At 43.2% G+C, this 21865-nt stretch overlaps 1 protein-coding gene across 3 annotated transcripts; it reads right to left on the reverse strand.

The window, feature by feature from the left end:
- Positions 1–1090: 1090 nt before the first annotated feature.
- CSE1L (chromosome segregation 1 like) lies at positions 1091–21763 on the reverse strand. 3 transcript variants are annotated; one of them, XM_036395618.2, is made up of 25 exons: positions 21655–21763; positions 19426–19521; positions 18745–18887; positions 17644–17745; positions 17090–17235; positions 16702–16792; positions 16331–16438; positions 15349–15441; positions 13933–14100; positions 13710–13839; positions 12963–13028; positions 11240–11442; positions 10154–10238; positions 9352–9413; positions 8466–8602; positions 8205–8308; positions 7499–7596; positions 6581–6731; positions 5852–6060; positions 5244–5341; positions 4951–5036; positions 3790–3871; positions 3203–3349; positions 2158–2389; positions 1091–1623 (listed from the first exon to the last, which is right to left on the reverse strand). In XM_036395618.2, exons 2-25 carry the CDS (start codon positions 19508–19510, stop codon positions 1534–1536), a joined length of 2916 nt encoding a protein of 971 aa, XP_036251511.1. In that variant the 5' UTR covers positions 19511–19521; positions 21655–21763; the 3' UTR covers positions 1091–1533. The 3 variants fall into 3 exon arrangements, with proteins under 3 accessions (XP_036251511.1, XP_036251512.1, XP_036251510.1); XM_036395619.2 differs by lacking the exon at positions 21655–21763 and adding an exon at positions 20950–20972; XM_036395617.2 differs by lacking the exon at positions 21655–21763 and adding an exon at positions 19732–19754.
- Between the last annotated feature and the right edge of the window lie 102 nt (positions 21764–21865).

Here is a 21865-nt window from a genome sequence, read left to right on the forward strand (position 1 = left end):
ATTGGCAGCGAGCGAGCCCCCAGAGACCCCGCCCCTCACCGTGCTTCTGGCCAATGGACGCGCCGCCTTGCCGGGAGCACCGCCTCCTCCGCGGCGACTACGAGTCCCAGCGTGCTCCGCGCGAACTGCAGAGCGAGAAACTACAACTCCCGGCGTGCCCTGCGCAGGACCGGGGTCGAGCCGTGCCGCTGCGTCCGCCGTCGATTCCGGCCCCGCCCCGCCCGTTCCGGTCCCGTCCGTTCCGGCCCCGCCCAGCCCGGTGCCCGCACGGAGAGCGGCCGCGCTCCATCAGACTGGTGTTCTCCTCGCATCTGTGCGTTCCGGGAAAAGAAACGTGAGGCGAGCGGGCGCAGCCGCTGCCGGGGCGGTCACCCAGCGGGGCCAACGCAGGAGGGAGCGTGGATGTCACCAACGCACCCATGGATAAGCATTTAACCAAAACCTCACATTTCAAACCACGGGTGGGAAAGACCCACAAGCAATCCCAAGTAGTCCCGGTAAAGGTGCCGGAGCCCGTGGACAGACGCGGCCCAGCAGGCTCCAGCCCCGGGTGCACAGCTGCACACAGCTGGCAGGAGCGCACCCGCAGCGCCCACAGCTGCACACACTCGAGCTGTGCCTCCGAAAGCCCGGCCTGGCAGCCGGGTACCCCCTGAGAACACAGAGGCTCGGGCGTTACCGGCTCACTGCAAGAGCCGCGAGCAGGATCGCACCCGATGCCCCCAGGCCTCATCAGTGCCTTGATGAGAAGACACGGAGAACACCCGACTCAGACCTACCTCCAAGGTCACCGCTTCAGCTTCAGCAGAGCAGGAAAACCCCACCTGGAGCCTGATCCCTGCTCCCAGGGAAGAGCCCTGCCCTCAGTGCCTGGCACTGACAGGACCTGTTCCAGAGCACTGTGCCTGCTGGTGAGTGGCCAGAGGACAGCAGCTCTGCTCTTCTCCCAAAGTTTTAAATTTGCTCTGTATGATCCTACAATGCACCTAAAAAACTCTCACAGTCCCACTATTTCATATTCTATTCTAAGTGTAAAACATCTTTTTTTAAAACAACTATATTCTTCTGAAACAGTAAGACCACAATGACAGGCATTTTAAACAAGTACTTCTTATTTATTCACAATTCAGATAAAGTTTAAGGAAAGACAAAAGAAATACAAAGGACAACATTAAAATGAAAAGGAATTTTAGTGACTGAAGTGAGTTTCTACAGCCAGGGCTCTCCACACATTTCCAAATATTATCCAAACACTGCAGATTCAGATTTCAAATCAATCCCATAACAAACCGCTATGACTATTCCCTTTGAAATTAAACTGGGAATGGAAGTTAGCCACCTTTATCTATGAGTACACAAACCATCAAATTCTTCACTTTCAGCTTAAAGCCACACCTATCTTTTACAAGATGGAATCTGCAATACAATTTCAAGCAGCTTTTTCATTTTGTCTGAACTCTGCTATAAAAAAGTCAGTGTCGACCTTCTGCATAACAAACCAGCTTTTGATCTTGCTTGTGGAGTCTCTGCAGCTCAGAGCAGACTGACACTCGCAGCCTGGAGGTATCCTTGGAGATACTGCAATGCTTCTGCGTTCAGGCTGGTGCTCAGCATGGACAGAACCTGAGGCACAGGGGAGCAGAGGTGTCAGGGAGTGCAAAATGAACCCCCAGCTGCCCTCACCCGCAGTACAAAGCCAGACACAGAGCAGCAGTCACCCACGGGGAAAGCAGCAGGCAGTCTTTACTTACCAAAATCTCAGGGAAAACAAACATGCTGTGGGCTAAAAGAGTTAACTGTACACTCGCCTTGTCTAATTTTAAATGAGCTTCCTGAATTCAACAAGTGCATGCAACCAATCAAACTCAAGACATGTATGAGTTATAGACCATCAAGTGTGTAATTTTTTTAAATGGCACATTTAAGCTCATTGCAAAATTATGTGCTGTGAAAATAAAGCCTTTCTAAGGCTCCTAAGGAAAAACCTTACAAAAGCTATATTCCAATGAAGAATAAAACACAGGCACGATCTTGCATTCTAGTTCTGACCTACTTCATTTTGCTGATTATCAAACATCAGCAAACAGACCCATTCTCACAACAGCACTTCCTCTGTGCACAATGCAGCATCAGCATGCAAGTGCACGAGTCACCTACCCTGCCTGGGCATGCTGTAGACAGTTTGTGGAGAGACTGTGCCAGATGGATTCTAGGATTGTTCACCATTTGACCTACAGGATCGTGTTCTTTCTTCCCAGCAAAGGCCAGCTGGGAGAATGCAGTCTGGTAGCCTGGAGTATCTTCTATGTCAATGAAGTGCTCCTCGTCAGGGATCGTGTCATCCTCAGGCAACTCAAAGAGGCCAATGAGGGCCTGCAGCAAAGGAATCCTGGGAGCAAAGAGGGGAGGGCAAAATCGGAGTGCTTAGAATATGTTAGGACAGGCTCAAGTTATTTGGAACCCTTTATAATTTAGCCTTTGCAGGTACTTGATTGGCTACTGAAACTGTAAATGTCCAAGATGTGCTGGACCAGAAGAATTGTGGGTCTGAATATTTTACAGGCATAATATGGGTACTCCTTTTAACAGCATGAGCAATGTATGTATTTATCAGCTCAAAACTGTCATGAAACATATCTGAAAAGAGCAATGATTTTCCAGATCACAACTTTCCTCTGAGCATATTAAAAACAAAGTTCTAGTTCGGGGATCTAGTCTGGGATCCAGTGATTGTCATCAAATTCAAATTACTAGGCATGCTGGACTGCTGCACTGGTTGACAATCAAACTTCCTGCTGGCTTTCCCCAGAATTCCACTCTCAAGCTAAGATATTACAGTTTCTCTGCCAGGTTATGAATATGCTCAGGTCTCCTGACTAGAAGAGCTGTAAGTCAAAACTGGGCCTGGCTTTTCAGAAAGAATACAAGCTGGAGGAAAGCAGTGTATTTCCCTAAATGCAGGTCCAGCTAGCCAAATCTGTGCTATCTCCATCAAAAACATCTCGAAACCAGTTCTGTCATCCTCTCTGAAAATACAGTTCAATTTGCTGAGAAACAGAAGCAGGATGAAAGGCCTAAAACAGCCTTGTGGGTGTGAGGAGATCACCAAGGAGTTTCCTACAGGATGCATTTTGGTCTGAGCTCCCATTTTCAGTAACTCCAACAGCCTCACTAGCACATCCTGAAGAAGTGTGGTACCTACCACAGTTTGGTGTACTCTGTGTCCATCATGGGAGGACATTCTGTTAATATTTTTGTAATGCCAACAGCACAGATTTTCTTTTCAACTTGTCCAGACACTTTCTGGATTTCAGGAATTATAATTTTCTCCAACACCATTCCAAACATCCTATGGTGGCATTGAGAGAAAAAGTATTAGAAAGCCTCATCAGCCTTATGGTGACAAAAGAGAAGCAGAAACAATATGAATCACTAGGGAATAGAAACAACCAGATAATTTGTTAAGATGCTGCCCTGTTGCAGTAGACATTTGTACACACAAACTTTTCACAAATGATAACAATTAAAACCATCAATCTTTCCTTTTTATAACCTTCTTAGATTAGTAATTTCACTGAACTATCAGTGAGGAACTGTGGTCGGAAATTCACAAAAAAAGAAGACTTTCTAGACAAATAAATGAACCCCATTAAGAGAAACATTTGGCCACTCAAATTAGTGATAAATGTAGTCTGATAGTCTAGCTAAGCAGACAACTCCTTCTTACTTCAAAAGACAAAAATAACACAGCCGTATTAAATATAACCCAAACAAACAAAACATACTAACTTTGGCTGTATGCTGTCAAATATTTCTTGCAGAGCTAATGCCCCATATCTTACACAATACAAGTTAATGAAGACAAGGAAACCTGTAACAAGAAAAAAGACAAAGTAAAACTTAACGTGAAAACAAAAGAATAGTTTTAGAGTCAGCAGCAAAATACATTCCAGGTTTTTCAAGGGGATAGAAATGGCAGTCTTTAAACATGTTCAGTTTAAGTGAAGTACGTGAACTTGCTGCCTTGAAATTTGTGAAAAAACTCAGTTTTTTACATACCACAACACAAAAACAAGGTGGTACAACAAGACAAGAGTTATTCCTTTTTCCCCTTATAGCAGTCATAAAAAGGCATTAGAAAAGTCATTTGCAATTTTTTTTCAGATCAGGAACCAAAGAAACTCTTCCAAAAACTTTCCTTTTAGCAGAAAACTTCCCACAATGCAGACTCTGAGGTGAGGTATGAGCCCCTTTGCACAGAGTGCAGTATATTAAAAGCACCACTTCAGCTTTATTTGTGGAAGACCATTATAAGCAAATTTATCATTCTTGTTCCTATCAGATGGCATTAACCAGATTTTATAGGGCTAAGTAATGGACACTCCATAATTTGGGTAGCAACAGTATCATGAAAATAATTTATTAACTATGACAATCTTCTTGTGACAGCATGAATAACCAGAATATGTATTGCAATTATCTGTCACAGCTTTGCCAGTTTAACATAAAACCTTATCGATAAATGTAGTCATACTAAAGCCAAAATGACACAAGCATGGGATGTTTCACAGCACTAACACACAACTACAGGTAAGTACAGGACGTGTGGTCAGTACTGCTGTGCTGCATGAGAAGGAAAGTCTGCTGCTACTGGTTGGAGATTAAATGGGGACATTTTCAATAATGACACCATACACTAGGAAAGGAAGAGAAATACCCAAGTCTTGCTCATTATTTTAATTCCATCCCCTCGCTTTCATGAGTAGGTGTCAGCTGCTCTGGTGACTGCCCCACACACCCCCCTTGATGACAAGTACTCTGCCCAGGTGCCAGGAGCCAGCGCTGTCCCTGCGTGCGCGTACCCGCGGGGCACTCAGGACTCCTGTTCTGCACAGCCGCACCTCTGAACTGCTGCTGGCACCAGAGCTTTCCACACAGCAAGGAACTTACTTTTGATAAACTTTGTTGTTTTGGAATTTTGAAGTCTTTGGAATAGCAGAATGAAGATCTGTTTCCTGTACTGGTCAACTGATTCACTGGAAATTTAAAAGGACAGTTATTCAATTCACACTGGGATTTTACTGATGTCACTTCACAGAAAACATATACAGAACTGTTCAAAACTATCTGACTGAAAAATGTGATGTTTTCAGTTGTTAAAAATTAGCATTTGGCATGTTCATACACTTCATAATTAAAGTCTGCAGAAGTTAGCTTTAAATGTAATTTCAGCTCATACTCACGGAGGCATATGCTCAATGATACTGTTTAGAAGATAGAACCCTTGATGATCATTAGCTTTAGAGGCAATCAACTTCTGGAACACACCTAACAATCCAGGCTGCAAGAAAAGCAAATATAAAATCATTAGACCACAATTCTTCATATGTGACCCTACCAGAAAATTGACCATTACCATTTAAGGCATACACCAAGGCAAAAGCCTTCAGAACCTAAGACAGGATTCCGTTTTTATGGTTCAGGCCAAGGAAGACACATTTTGGCTTCTTCTCACTCTTCTCAAGACTGTTCTGAACAGAACCTGAGAGTTCTCATTATGCACATGTTTAACATGAGGCGAACAAGACAGGAAAACTGTGGAAACTTACCTGCTTGCAAGAACTAAAAGCAAGAATTTTTCATCTCAGTTGACAAAAGCAGAACAGCCTACAATTCACCTTATCCACGTAATAGAAAAGAACCCAAAAAGCTACAGTCAGAGTATTAGTCTGTCTTTGTAAGTAAGCACCAAACCCTGCACAAATCCAGCTGTTTGCTGGAGTTCCTCACAGTCTGGAAGCTCAGACCCCCATGTCTCCAGGCCAAACTGTGACTCTGCCCCAGAACTCACGATTTTGTCGGCGGCAGCGCTGGCGATGGTGCTGGCACCGCGCTCCAGGTAAGCCTGCAGGAGCCTGACCAGAGGGGGAATGTTTCCTGTCCTTTCCCAGAGAACTGGCTGGAGCAGATGGGGAAACAATGCCATATAAGATGATGGGATTTCATTTTTATGCATTTCTAGAAGTAGTGACATCACTTGAAACACATAGGGAATGAACTCTGGAAGAGAAACGATGACATTTACGAAGTCAGACAACACGGTCACTGTCAGTTCCCAGAAACCACATATCTGTGGACTGAACCCACAATTTTGACATTATCACTAAGATTTCAATAAATAAAACTCTGAAGAAACATACCTTCCCAAATGTAATTATTCCAAAAATTAGCAAGCATTGCATCTATACGCTTTCTATTTCCCCTACCCATTAATGTCTCAGAACATAAAAAACAAACTACTAGAAAAAAGGCAATAGAATTAAGAATAATATTAAGAGGCTTTGGAGTAGGGATTGCTAGATATTTTAAGAATGGAATTTAAAATAAGCGAATGTACGGAGGCATCACACTGCAATATGAATGCTGTTGACGTACCCTATGGAACAATCAAAACACTTTCAGACTGTGAAAATATTGTTTCTCCCCTTGAATTTCCTGTGCTACAAAAAGCCTGCCATAAGGTAAATCCTAGAAGCCAACCCCAGTGGAGAGAGCACAGGCACTCACTGACTGCCCTTACCTTGCACATCATTCTGCAGGATCTCAGTGAACACCAGGAACAAAGCCTCCTCAAAGCTCCCCACTGCCTCTGGGTTTGCCTTGCACGTTATCCTTATCGACAAGCAGATTGACTCAAACATATAATGGTTAAAGTGAGGTTTGCTGGGATTCTGAAAAGTTATAAACAGATAAATCAACCCAAACTTGCAGACAAGTCACTTATTTCACTAAATATATATTTTTTTCAACTGAAGACTAAATAAAGTAGCATTTTGGAGTAGGGATACTTGTAACTTATGCATTAAATATACATAAGTTGCTTCTGAAATTAATTCCATAAAGGAGAGGGTTTTTTTGTAGCAAGTGTTTTTCAGAAGCTCTATATAAACTACCAAACAGTTAAAATATCACAGAACAAAAACCAGAAAAAGATTATTTTCCCATCTTTCAAGTGTCCAGTCAATTCTCTATTGTCAATGGTTAAGAATTTGACAAGTCTAAATAAAAAACGAAGAGATTTTTACCCACCAAAAGCAGAAGGGCAATTTATTTAATTCAATCCCACATTTCAATGCCAGTTATTATTAGTTCAGAAGTTTCATGGGCAAAGAATACAGGAGTTGTGATAAAACCAATTATTGTACTGGTGGCCTCTGCACAAGCAAGCATTTATACTACAACAAACTAGCATTACAGAAAGAGCTGTAAGCTGCTCTTCATATGCTGCTTCTAAATTTCAGATGAGAGCAGGAAGAATGATCTGAGAATATGTTCTAAAAAGAAGTCAGTACCTCACTGGAATGCTGTTTCAAATTAGTTGCATCAGAAAATACAGAACTATTTAGAGTATTCTAACAGAACACCACCAACAGGACATAAGTCTTCAGCAAGACTGCTCTAAAAGGTAAAAGGTGACCCTTTTGCTCTGTTTCTTTACCTTACTGACAGCCAGCAGTTTCTGTGTGAGCTGGGTGATGACAGAAGGGATGTATGGAATTATGGACTCCTGCAGCAGAGAAAAACTCCTCATGATGGCTGCAAATAAATGGAAAATTTTAGCTTCTGAAGACAAAATACACTGCCACTCAACATATGCCTAAATCCTTTACCTTTTACTGTTAAAATAGGATCCCAAGAAATTAGGTACAGAACAAAGAGCACCCGCTGCAAGAACATTCAATCTATAATCATGACAAAGTATGAGACAAACCCTCCTTATTCTCATTCTAGAGATGAACATAGGAGATCAAGTAACTTTACAGAGGCCATCACTTGTCCTGGGCAAGTCTCAGATCTCAGCATCCTCTTAGCCATGGTAAAATCGATCCCTTCACTAGCCATGACCACATGTCCCTGCCATGACCAGACTGCTCAGATCTTCCCCTGACACTGTCCAGGGAGCTGTCCTGACTACAAGACTACCGTTTGAGAAGTAACTTAGTACCATTATGTTTAGTGTTTCTCTTTGGTACCCTAAGTTTAGATGGAGATGACTTGACACAGCCTGATAAGTAACTGCAACTCTTCAACACATTTGCATAAAAGAGGTTTTGCAAACAAAAATGTCAGGAACCTGTAACTGTAAGTCTTTACCTCAAGGTAACCAAGTTATTCTTATATTGCAGGACTCATTAGGCATTTACCTTTCATAATGTATTCATTTTCAGATGAGCCAGGAAATGTCAGAGCTTTGAAAAGGTTTGTTAACAGCACTTCTACAAACGGTGCCATTTCTGCAGCTGTAATGCTGTTAAATGAAACACAGCTCTTTAATGATGAGAGCCACAAACTTCAAGCCTTATACAATACCATAGTATATGACTCAAAGGATGCCCTACAGGTATTTCTCATCCTTAATATGCAAGATCTATTAGCAATGAATTTATTTCTGCTTGGAAACTTACAGAGTAGCATTATTTGTCCCTCTCATGGTAAACAGTCTTTCAAGAGCATGGGCTGCATAGGTATGGACCACAATACTTTCTGCTTGGAGATGATTGATTAAGAGGGGAATAGACACCAGCAGTTGTTCTTTTGGTACCTACAAAAGTATAGCAACAAATCATAAGTATGTTAAAAAATACAGATGGCTCAACTCTAGAGCACAGCCAAGCTCATCAGTGACACACGGAGCTTGGCAGAGGGAGTATCTTGGGAGGCTCCTCCTGCTGCTCCTTCACATCCTGACAGCCAGGAGGTACCTACTTCTGTCATGGCTCATGTACTGCCCCTGAACACCAGTGGTGCATTGGATTAGCAGTAAGTGCAGACAACCCTAATGTATATCTCCCTTTCCATTTTACTTTGTCTTAATAGGTAATTAAAAATATCAAGGTTTAAAAAAACCAATATCACATATATTTCATAAGAAATTAATAAAGGTAATCCAGAATTTAGAATAATATGCAACATATTTTCTCACCCTATCTCATGAATCAGAAAAAATTAAGGACAAAACTGCTGTACTCTCTAACAACTACTGCAATGATCCAAGCAATCAAGGGTATTTGGACTAACACTGACTTGGAAACGTCTGAGTGTGTCACAGAATTAAGCAGCTAAGATATTCAGTGTTCCCATAGCATATGGACAGCATATAGACTACATGTTAATTGGATATTTATAACAATATCATTTACTTTCTAAACTAAAAATTCAGCATGAAGTGTTGTAGATGACTATCAAACACCTGTTGAGTTAGCATATGGCCAAGTGCGATAAATTAGGCTTGGCAAGTATAAAGTAACAACCTACAATATGTTTTTCCATAAGAGTGAAAGAAAAACTTACTTGGTTTCTAAAAATCATGATATATTTGATACCATCTGCTTTTAGCACAGGGAATTCATTCACTGAAATAGAAAAATATGCAAACTTTGTTGATACTCCTCATACAAATGTGATTACTGAACATGTACTATATATACAAGTGACACTTGACACTACATAATAATTTTCCCCTGTAGAAAATAATACAATGTTTTTCTACATTTCTTAGTTCCTGCACTTTGGTATGGCACTGTTAGAATATCAGTTTAGGTACAAATCACATCCCAGTACCATTAAAAGTACAGTCCAGCTGTACAGTCCAGCTCAGATGAAATTCACCTTCTGGTTTCAATTTCAGCAGCCTTCAATTACACATTTTGAGACAACCCACTATGCTTCAGCTGTAGTAAGATAATTGTTAAAGTGTAAAATAAACCACATGGTTTAAATCTAGACATCCACAACCTCATCAATAGGGCCTCAGTATTTTAACTTCTCAGAGTTTTGTGGAGCATAGAAGTTTACCAGTAAGGTCTCAAATACTGAAATCAAATGACTTTGATTCAACAAGTTTAAGCATGTAGCTGACAGCAACCATGTGTATACATGCCCTGATCTTGCAGAGAGCAGGGGTAAGGTGGCAATCCACCTTGCTGTAAGAGCTCCTTCACTGCTGGCCAAACAGAAATGCACTACTCTGTGCCAGGTGCTAAGAGCCCATCTCAGAGATTCTGCTGATAAAGGAGTGCTTGAGACTTCACAAACAATGGTCACTGTCAAGGGTATGATACATCACAAAAATACCCTACCAAAATTAACTTACCAGTAGCAGACTTTAAGTCAGGTTGAATGTGATTCACAAAGAATTCTGTCAGATTAACAAGTTCATTGGCCTGTGTTATGCCATGCTGGAAGAAGTAAAAAACAACTCTTATTTTTATATGCTGACATATATGCCGCTAGTTTTCTTACCAATTTTAAAAAAATTACTATTAGTTTTCTCTTACAAAAAATGCAACCTCTTTTTAAACCAGGATTTTTAGATGGAGATTTTTCAATGAAGTGTTCTAAATTAGTCCATATTTGCCATTAAATAGCATAGAAAAAGACACAAACTTTGTAGTTTCCCAAATGGTACCAGACTGGTTCCCGTTACACATCACTAACAACTGCTGGGCAGCAATATACATATGGCTTCAGCAAAACTTGCTGAGAACCTTCAGCAAAATTGCATGAAATGATGTACACATTTTACTATGTTTGCCTCAAATCTGTCTTGTAAAGACACCGAGATTTGAACTGTAACAGCATTTAAAATATCTAGTAGTACATCTAAACTTGTTCCATAGGACATTCAATATAATGCTCCTGTTTCCAAATACAGGTTAGCCCAGCTGTGCTTTTTCAGTGTCCCCAGCCTATCAGCAAGTAATGAGATCCATTTCCAGCCATCATTAGCATTCACATGTCATTCACAAATCCAACATTCAAGTAGCAGGAAATATTGGGGAATTTTAAGAACTCCAAGAGTCATTTAAATTCCTTTTAGTCTGCTTAACACATCTGATCATCTTCTGTAAAGCTCTATTTGCCTCCATGGCTTCCAGAGTGCCTCAGGACCGCTCAGAGCTCAGAGGCTCCAGAGCTGAGGCAGTTTTGTTTCTTTGTCTGGCTGGATCCCACATGCAGGTCAGGCCAGCCACAGGGCCACACTGTGCCCCATCTACCTGAAGGTCAGATGGCACCAACTGGGATAGGATCATTTAAAGGGCAGCTTTTCATCTCATCCACATGAACTACTGCACACACAGTTACTCCCTTTCTGAAGCAGCTGAAACGAACGGCAGGCCTCATCTGCACTGCAATATCTGAATGCAGCCAGGTTGCAATGAATAAAATGTACAAGTACCTTCTGTGTCTGAGCTTTGGATGCCAAAGATGTTACAAGGTAAATAGCTGCATCTTTGTGCTTCCAGTTAACAGATGGATTCTTTGCATACTCTTGCAGCATAGAATTAACATATCCAGAAAAAATCCCTGTTACAGGTCCTTCAAAAAATTTGCACAAGCCTCTGACCAGATCACAAGCTGCTCTGCGCCTGGTGTCAATATCTGCGTGAGAACCAAAGATTCTTAGGATACGAGAAAGCAGACAGCTTTTCATATTAATAAACAAAATAATCAAAACAGTAACAGCTTCTCAAGTTACAGCCACACCCCATGTTAATTATTGCAACCCTCCACACTGCTGTGTAAGAGCACCGGTAAGCCTTCGTTTACTGTCACAACTGGGCTACTTGTACACCAAGGAGAAGGGACACCTGCCCCCGAGCAGGGGCAGCAGGCATGCAGGGGGCTGGTGCTGCCTGGACATTATGCACCCAAAGGTACTGGCTCTGGCTGGGAGGGAGCTCATTTTTGCCCTAGAGGCCCATTTGGTGCTGTGTTTGTACCAATGACTGAAGCTGCTGGTAACACCCAGGGTTTGGCTGCTGCTGAAGAGCACTGTCACAGTCTCAGGGCTTCCTCTTCCTCCTGCTTTGCCTTCCCAGCAAGTAGTTTGGGGCAGGCAAGGAGCTGGGAGGGGACAACCTGGGCAGCTAATCCAAACGGACCAGCAGGACATTCCAAGCTGTATGACACGTTGAACAATAAAAACCGAGGGGGCGGCTCTGGGGGAAGTAGCCATTGCTCGGGGACAGGCTGGGCAAAAGCCTGCCTGTGGGCAATGATGAGTCACTAACTTCTCTCCCCTTTCCTTACTCCTTCTTTCACTTGAACTGTCTTTATCCATGAGTCTTCTCACTTTCACCCCTCCTTCTCTCGCCCCATCAGACTGCAGCAGGCTGGAGCACAAGCCAGCTATTGGCCCACCACACCTGATAGTACATTTTCACAAATACCTAAAATGCAGCCAATCCTGGATAAGAATGATGTTTTCTTGAAAAAAGTTCAAAAATGTTTCCTCCAATTTTCTCCTCCACTGCAAGCACACAGTAATCTCTTCCATCCATTACAAAATGCCATCAGTTCCCAAGTGCCTGTCAGCGAGCTGCTGGTGGCGCAGCCCTGTCACACAGCGCCAGGTTTGGCTCACTCGGGCTCTGGCCTGGCTGCAGAGCACAGCCTCCCCCAGCACTCCAGCAGCTGGGCTGGCACAGCCGTGGCCCAGGGCAGGCACTGCTCTAACACAGCCACGTCCCCGCCTGGCTGCTGGCCAGCTGGCCCAAGCACAGTGTGTGTGCAACCCCAGGCAGAATTTCAGCCTCAACATCAAGAGTCTCTCCCTGTTACTTAAAACTCCACACACAGGAACTAAATACACAACTGGCTACTACTCAGCATTGACTTACAGGCTGTCCTTGCTGAAATGAGAATGTGGGCAGTGCAGAAGACATACCAATCCAATTAAGGGAAAAGCCCTATAAAAACATTGTTCAAACCAGAAAGACACTGTGACAAACTTATCGTGACAGTAGGCTTGATCACAGACTGGATACAATCCAGCTGGGGGTGGTGTGTGGAAACCTTCTCAATTTCAAAATGAAGTTATAAAAGCTTCAGTAAATTGCTTAAGCTCTTTAGAGCTATATTTAAAGACCAAGTATTCTTAGTATAAATCTGTGGATTACCAGATCCTTCCAAATCCCTTCTTATATACTCTTCAGAATTATCTTCAAATGCTTCTTCATCAGCCGCTGAAAATACAAAATACATGGAAGTTGAAGTAGTGAAATCTCTGCTTTTTATAGTAAAACAGTGTATCAATAGCAACTTGCTATTTTTTCCAAGGACCTTTCTATAACATTAATATTAATTAATGAGAAATATCCAGACAGATTAGTCTGTTTAGCTTCTGTCCCACAAATTAGTCTTTCACACTCATGGGCTGATGTATTGATTCTAAGAAAAACCTCAACACACATTCAACACCAGGAGTATTTGAAGAGGCTTTCAGAGTCATAGACTTAAGAGAGAGAAGCTTCTCATCACTGCAATATATTTTCACTGCATTTTAAACATAGGATCAGTATGATCATCAAAACCTGGAGAACTAAACATTTGGTAGGCCTGATAGTCCTGCATTCCTGCCTATTTAGGCTCCTTGAATTACTCAGATACTCACTTTAATTGTAGAAATTTATTGGTGGCACATGACCTAGACTTCCTCCACTGGGATTTCAACATGAAAAGTTAGGTATATTCATAAAACCCTACAAAGCCCACAGGACAGCAATCTGCTGCAGAAACTTGGGTTTGAATCTAGCACTAAGGTACACAAGAGGGAATTCTCAATTCTTAGTCCTGCAAAGCAACATGTCATGATAATTAGTTAGATATTTGTTATGTTTTTCAAAATTTAAGTTTCAAAAAGTTACCTCTAAATTCCATATTGGGAACAATAACTTTTTCACAGATGCTTGTCAATGTATTCTGGTCCTCAAACAGATGCTTGTAATGTGGTCTCTCGCAAACCGAGGCCAGAAACTGGATCGCGTTACTGACCAGCTACAGCACACAAACAGAAGGCAAAACTTTACCACGACTGAATCGTTTATGATTTATTATAAAACTTGACAAGATCAGATTTTAGCAACTCACCAAGTCATACTTCACTTCCTGGCCAGTTGTGACTAACAGATTCCAGATTGCTGTTACAAAGCGTGGCAGGTAGGGCTGGAATTCTTCATCATATTTTTGAGCATATAAAGCAGCATTATCACAAATTTGTGATTTCAAGAGCTCCAGCAATCCAGCTTCCTCTTCATCCTCACATAAAACAAAACTAAGAATTTAAACATCCAAACCTCAACACTACTTAAACATTAGAAATATCAATGTATTTACATTAAATATTTACATCTCTGTTTTACCATGTCCTAAACAGGTGAAAGAAATCCCTCTCACTGTCCCTAGAACGACTGTATTTTGCTGATCTGTACCCAAACTGCTTTTCAAGTTAGAAATCATACCTACATTTCATATCAGGTACTGTGTACTTGAAAACAGACACAATAATTCACACAAAATTAATTTACAAATGTAATACGAAAAAGACAACACAAGGCAATGAAAAATACACTTAGAAGCCACTACATCATGACTCTTTAATTGGAGTAGTTGTAGAAGTTCCTTCCCTTTCCCCAGATCACAGATGTTCATGGAGCCACAATGTGAACTGGGAAATTGAACTGGAATTAAAAAAAACAACTCAACCAAACACCACCCCAGTTCTGTCTGCCCCTCTTCCCTCCACCCCCACTTTTCAGCCTGACTGCCTGTCCCAGTTCAGCTGCACCAGTGCTTGTGCTGGGAGCAGCCCACAGACACAAGACAAAAGAGCAGCAAGGCTTCTTTCAGCAGAAGGGTAACTAGAGCACAACATACACTTAATATGCCTCCCTATGGGTTGTCAAGAAACTTATAGAGTTGTTTTGGCTCCATCAAGTGGCAAACTATTGTGCTGTGATGATGTGATGATGTGATGATGGAAGACATCACCACTTAAAATGCAGAAAACACACACAAAAACAACTGGAGCTTTGCTGACCTGCTATCAGCTTTCACCAGTGAAATTACTGATTCTTTAACTAGACCAAGACAGCAAACACTGAAGTACTGAAGAGATGCCCTGCCCTCTATGTTCAATTGTTTCAAGTTCTTTAAGACACCCTGTTTTCTAGAACAGCTGACAGATACAGAACACCTGAGCCCTGTGATGCTAATGGTCAGGTCACTACAGCAGCTGCTCTTGAAAGAATCAACTCAGTGATGAGTATTGGTAATTTGATTTCTGTGCACAGCTGGGTATACCTGTAACTGTCATACAGCTTGAAGAACTGAACCTCAAACTCCTTAGACAGCAGAGCAACTTCTCCTAAACTCCATTTTCTTGCAGTCATTCCACTCCTTTGTTTGCCCCACAAAAAAAACAGTGCATTGTTCAGAATTAGACCTAAGTTGTCAATCCACCCTCTCCCCTACAGATTCAAACCAGGTGGTTTATGCAGTACTTACATCAGTCTGCAAGAGTTTATTATCTAAAGTTAAAAGGCTATGAAAGTTTGTCATCCATGTTTCCATGTTATCTTCAAAAAACTCAGGAAGATCCTGTGAAAGAAAAGCATATATCTAGATTTTCATTTCTGGCTGCACTGCTTAGATAACATACCTACACTGGAAGTAGTGCATTCACCTTATAATCTGCTGAGAGACAGTAACCTGTGGAAAACAATCTTCAAATTGAAACAGTGCCCCCCCCTCCTCCCAAACAAAAACTGTTCTGGCAGAGCCCTGGAGTACAACTAGTTCCAAATAAACTAGTTGCTTAGACTCTGAACAGCTCACACTTTTATAATGAATGAGCCTTATCAGCTCTCACTTTCAGAACAAGAGAGCACAAGTCTTTTTTAACTCCAGCTGATTCTCCTGCCCCCTATGGAAGAGCTGCCCAAGGAATCCAGGCACAATCACACTTCACAGACCTGCGTTCATGTTGAGACACTAAATAAATGTCACTCAGCCAGGGAGCTTTACCATTTCCCATAGAGCACACTTAGTAATGTCCAAAATGTAGATCTGATTTCAAACCCAGACAACCCACAGTGCTCCCAGAATTCTGCTCCTACAGTGCCACAGAGCTACACATAATGGACTCCCACCTACACGACCAGCTCCTGTCAGTAAAAGCACATTTATAAAGGGGGCACAGCGAATAGAAACTCCGGCACTGGACTCCTGCCTTTCCCAGCTCCTACTCAGAGGCCCCATACAACACCTCCTTGAAGCAGTGCCAGCTCAGACTCTCTTGAACTTTTGCTTACAAAGGCCCAAGCTAATGTCTTAAATTACCCATCCTTACTGTGCTTTTACTTCAGCAGATGCACTGGTGATTTTATTTTTGCCATAAAGCATGGCCTTAAAGGCTGCCTCAAATAATTTCTATAGTACCAGCTTCCTCAGAACAAAGCAAAACTATCCCAAGAACAAGGAGATTCACCTGAAAATTTAAACTGTAGAACAGCTTCGCAATTAGAATGAGAGAAGAAAAGAGAACCTTCAGGGCACTGGCATCATTTGCATGCGTGCTGCAAAGTTCAATAGTTGCCTAGAAAAAGATGCAAGATTGTCAAGTACAAAACCCACACCAACAAAAAATATTGACAAATGTCATGGAACGTTTTTTTTTAAACCAGAAAATATGGTGATTTTTCATCCTCTTACCAGTCTTGTTAGGTCTCATTTCATGCCTTGAATTTGAACCCCTTTAAGAGTTTTGAAGAACAATTCTAGAGTTTTAATAGTACAGGTATCCACAGCAAGCAATCCAGAACATGAAACTTGTTTTAGAAATGACTCAACAAGAAGTACCTTAAAGAGATTTGTCAAGGGTAGAGCAAAGGCATCAAGAACAAGCTTGATCTCTGTCCATAGTTCATTTGACTTAAATTCATGGCGGTACCTAACAAGTAAGGGAGAAACACATGAAGAATAGTATAGTCTTTACATTTACTACCAAATTAATTCACACAGAATTTTGTTTTGTGCTGAACCTTGGAAAAAATACTGTAAAGTAAACAAGAACTAAGCAACACGATTCAAAACCCTGCCAGGTGTACAATTTGATAACTACTTAAAAGATGTATGTAGAAGTCACAACTATAGACTTCTGTAAATGTCCAAAATGAAGTCTAACAGTAAAACATGCCAGCTGAACAGAACTTTCACCTTCCCTACAAAAGCCCCTGATTTGCAGTACCTTTTGAATAGAGAGTGGGCGGTGCGCAGAACCCCATTGATGACGTGGAAATCTCCGCTCTGGAAGCGATTCACCATCTCTGTCAGCAGGTCTGGCCACTTCTGAGGGAAGTCCTCCCGCCCAATAATACTGATGGCATCACTTAACTGCAACGGAAATGGAGCTTCACTGACAGAACAGCACACGGCAGCTGTGCCAGATGCTGCCAACATCCCAGAAAATCCTGGTTATTCTTGCCCAATTCAAAAATCACTGGATTAAATTATCTACTACTTTCCATACAAATACAAAAATCTCACTTTAAGCTTACACATCTTACCTTCTAGAATTGCTGTTTAACTGCCTAATGTTAGAACTTAGCTATAAGATTACAAAATAATCATATTAAAGAAATGTTAAAGTAGGTAGAAATACCTGTAACAACATCCTCAAAGTTATTTGGATAAGGTTGAGCTCACTGGTAAGGGAACTGAGCTCTGCCAATAACCATAGCCTCTAGACATGCTTAGAATATTCCCAAAGTTTCATGGATACAACCAGGAATGACATATTACCTGCTTTTGAATTTGTTCTGGGCTGCTAAGCATCAAGGGCACTATGTTGGCTTTAATGGCTATTCTGTCCGATTCACAGATTTTGTTTGGTTCATCCTCAACCTAAAATGAAAACAATAATTAAGTTATGGGCATATCAGCATTCTCCAGGCAATGAGAGATGATCAGCATTTCAGAGACCAACTGTTTATACTGATTTATGTAACTATTACCATGCTGAAGAACCTAAGAAGCAAACCTATTAGAGACACTGCCTTCAATGAATCTGGAACAGCAGTATCTGAAAAAGCTGAAAGAAATAATATCCTTCTGTAAAACTTTGAAGAAATTTTTTTCTCTTCCCTAAGGATAACTTTTCAGGTCAGCAATTGAGCAGCAGTGAGGGTGGGTGCACATGGCAATAAAATCCCCACATTTAACCAGGTCTCCTCTTCCACCACACCAAACAGCACCTCTGCCAACCCCACAAACTGATTTTGTGTGAGCTGTCTCAAGCCATCCTTTCTAGAGACCGTACATGAAGGTGCAAGTTACACAATCAAAACCCTAACATTGACTTTCAGTTATCGAACCAGTTCAAAACACCAACCAGCTCCAAGTCCAGTCAGTCAGCAGTGCCAAGTAGTAGAAAATTGCAAAGCTGCTACTAAAAAAATAAAATAATGAGGTGGCTTGTCCCAGCCCAGTGACAGCAGTGACAGTCACATTTTCTGTGATAAAAGCACTGAAGTTCAGAGACCTAGAAATCATGCAGCAATTAAAAGAGAAAAGCACCTCCAGGGAGACACTCAATCTTGAGATACCTTAAACCTGATGGTACCACTACCCTTGTCACATCCCTTTTACCATCTTTCCACACACTTAAATCAAAAGTTAGCAATTTCAAAGTTCAAGGTATACCATCAGTCACAAATGGGGTTCCCCCAGGCTCAGTACTGGGGCCAATACTGATTAATATCTTTACTGATGATCTGGATGAGAGGATCAAGGGCTCCCTCAGTAGGTCCACATATGACACTGAGTTGGGTGGGATGTGGATCTGCTAATTGTACCTTAAAAGAATAATTAGTTCTTAGCACACTTCCTCACTAGAATACCTACAATTCTCCAGTTCCTTTTAATATAATTCTTGAACGTTACAGATGCACAAACTTTGATGACATTTTCCTGTGATTTCTCCAGCAGCGTTAAGAGTAACAGCGGATAGTTCTGGCTTCCTTCCACAGATTCAAGGAACTTTTCCGCTGTAAGGGAATACACCGCGGTTAGCAAAAGCTCAGCTGCTTTCTCTAACGGGAATCCTACGATTCCTCAAGTGTCTGTTTAAAATACCCAACACAAACACTTCCCAGAGCTTCACAGGAACATGTCTGACAAAAGTTATCGCAGTTTCTTTGCTCCCCAGCGCTCCTGCTGTCAACAACAGCTCTGGATCCCCAGCAGGATGAGGAAATACTGCCTCCTCACCCTTGGAAAAGCCACAACCCAAGAGACGTAAATCCTCACTTGTTGGGAACAGCAGCACTGTTTTATATAACAACAGTGCAAAAAAAAAAAAAAAAAGAGCAAAATACAGAAAAACAAAATCACAAAAAGCAGATAAAATTATTTCTATTTATATCTACCCTTCATTAGTGTTTTCTGGGGTTTCATTTTAAAAGGATACTGAGAAGTTCTGTTAAGAGGTTATTGCATAAATATCCACTGCAGTTTGCTACACAGAGACAGGAGAGACAAAAAGAAACAGAACTTTTTTTGTTCACAATCATGAGAATCACTTACCAGGACGCCTTATGGCAGGATCTGGATCTAGTGTTTTCTTTAGATATTCAGTTAAAGTTTGTAAATTGGCATCACTGAGCTCCATTTTGGCAGAACCTAAAACCCACAAGTAGTTTTGTTACAACCAGAGATCGGAAAAATCTATCCTAAAGCCACCCATCTAAAACCAGATCCCACAGAAGCACCAGCAGCTCACGAACACAGTCCCAACCAGGGTGCACCAGGCACAGCAAACATCCCAGCTCTCAAGCTACAGGCAGCTGCTAGTGTCTGGTTTGTGGACCCCAGAGTCCAGAAAAGGCTTACGCATCCCGCAGACGCAAACAGGTACAGCCAAAAGATGATCTCCTGCCCTTTCAGGACAACAGGAACTTGGCTCTGCTTTTGTTCTGCTGCCAGCCCCAGAAACTGCTCCTGACTGAAACGGGCTCAACAGTCCTGCCCTACGTAATTGTAAACAAAACAATTCAAAGTGTGTTGAAGAGTCAAAGCTTTTTCAAAAAATCAAAACCTCCTTATAAAAGAAAAATCTCAAAAGAAGATACTTTTTTTAAAAAAGAGACAAAAGACTGTTCAAAGCCAATTAGTTTATCCTTCCTGTAAAATTAGTTCAGACTAGGGTGGGGGCTAATTTAAATGCAATACTTTTTACAGAATAAGTCTGCAATAAGCCCATATTTGCTCCTCTCTAGTAATTCTCCCACACATATTCTTACATTTACTTCACAGCCTGCACTTGAATAATTAAAATTACAGCAATACAATGACAGTAGGATGTGCTTTAATGGAGATGCTCCTCTGGACATCATCATTGATCCTGCCCGTCCTTCCCACCACCAGCAGCACAGTTCACTCCCTACAAAGGTTATGAGGAAACAAATGTTTCCATTTTTCCTCTGGAGCTTCTATTTAGTACAACTGAGCGAAATTTATCTGTCCCACTTTGCAGTTGTTTCGTGCTGATCACCAGTGCAGTTCTGTACAAGCATGCCTGCAAAGGCAGTGAGTTTTAAAGACACAGTTTTTATGTCAGTTATGGCATCTATATAATTTAAAAAGACAGCAGCAGTATCCTCTTAAATTAAATTAATGTTAATAAGCAAATCAGATCTTAATATAGCTTGCAAGAAGTAAAAATCTACCTGAACAGTCCTCTCCCATGCTCCTCCGTCCTTTTGGGGTTTACTTGTCCATAGTCTTGTTCACCAATTCACATCCACCAACATATTTTGACCTGTTACCTACACATGCTTATTTCCTTCTCTTCCTCTAGCTCTTCATGTTTATTTTCCAGTACGAAAAACATTGGTGTGGTACTTTAGCTGGAGTGATATGATGCTTTGTGTTGGGTTGTACCGTGTGTCTGGAGAAAAGGCCTCAGAAAACTCATGAGGTGTGCTTAATACATCACCAACTTTAGTCAAATTAATGCAGCTCACTTACAAAGAAACCCAAACCTAGCAGAACGCGGCCGTGCCCCTGGGGCTCGGACCGGGAAGAGCTTCACACAAGTGCAACCCTCACCCAGCACTGCCCGAACACCTCCCAGCGCCGAACAACGTTCAGGAGCCAGATCCGATGGGAAAAGCCATCCGGGCAGCGCTCTGAGGATCCCGGGGCATTTCCCGCTTCCCCAAAGCGCGGGCCTGGGACAGCAGCGCCAGGGCCGGCGGCAGCGGGACCGGCCCCGCGTCCCCGCCCGCGAACCGGGAGGCCAGGCCGTGCCGGAGCAGCCCGCGACTCTGCGGCGGGGAGCGGCCCCGCGCCCTCCCGCGGCCCGCCGGGCGGTTCACCCGCAGAAGGGTCGGGGCGGCTGCGTCCGTCCCGGCACCGGACCGCGCCTGCTCCGCTCGGGCAGCCTCCTGCGGCGGCCCCTGCAGAGAGAGCGGCGGGACGGGCCAGGCGGGGCGGCGGGGCCGGGGCCGGGAGAGACCCCGGGCGGCCCCAGACCCCTCAGACTAACTCGGTCCCCCTCCCCCGCGGCAGCCCGGACTGACAGCTGCTGCAGCCAATGAGGGGCGCAGGCAGTGCAGGCCCAGCGGCCTCGGACCAATCACGGGCCGCGAGAGGCGGGCGGAAGGGCCCAGCATGGTGCGCTGCGCCTCTGGCCGCGCCGCGGGCCCAGCGCCGAGCGCGGCGCGGAGTTGGCACGCGGGCGGCCAGGGTGCCACCGGGGCACGGGGCCGCCCCAGCCCTATCGCCCTGCGGGGCAGCGCGTCCCGGGCTTACCTGGCGGCTCCCCCCCGGCGGCAGCGGCGGCGGCGGCGGCTCCGAGCGCTCCGGCTGCGCTTCACATTCAAACCGCCGGGCGAGGGCGCGGCGGCGGCTCCGTGACCGCATCGCGCGGGGCGGTGACATCGCGCTGCGGTCCGGCCAATCAGCGCCCGCGTCGGCCCCGGGCGCGCCGCCGGCAGCCAATCCACGGCGCGCTCAATGGGCG

Source organism: Molothrus ater, chromosome 17, assembly GCF_012460135.2.
Source record: "Molothrus ater isolate BHLD 08-10-18 breed brown headed cowbird chromosome 17, BPBGC_Mater_1.1, whole genome shotgun sequence".
NCBI classification, from domain to species: domain Eukaryota; kingdom Metazoa; phylum Chordata; class Aves; order Passeriformes; family Icteridae; genus Molothrus; species Molothrus ater.

Coding starts and splice junctions, on each gene's coding strand:
- CSE1L (XM_036395617.2), bottom strand. Junction 17,236..17,643: donor CAGAACAAATTCAAAAGCAG/GTAATATGTCAT, acceptor TTTCCGTTGCAG/TTAAGTGATGCCATCAGTAT. Junction 6,732..7,498: donor AACTGCTGGCTGTCAGTAAG/GTAAAGAAACAG, acceptor ATAACTTTTCAG/AATCCCAGCAAACCTCACTT.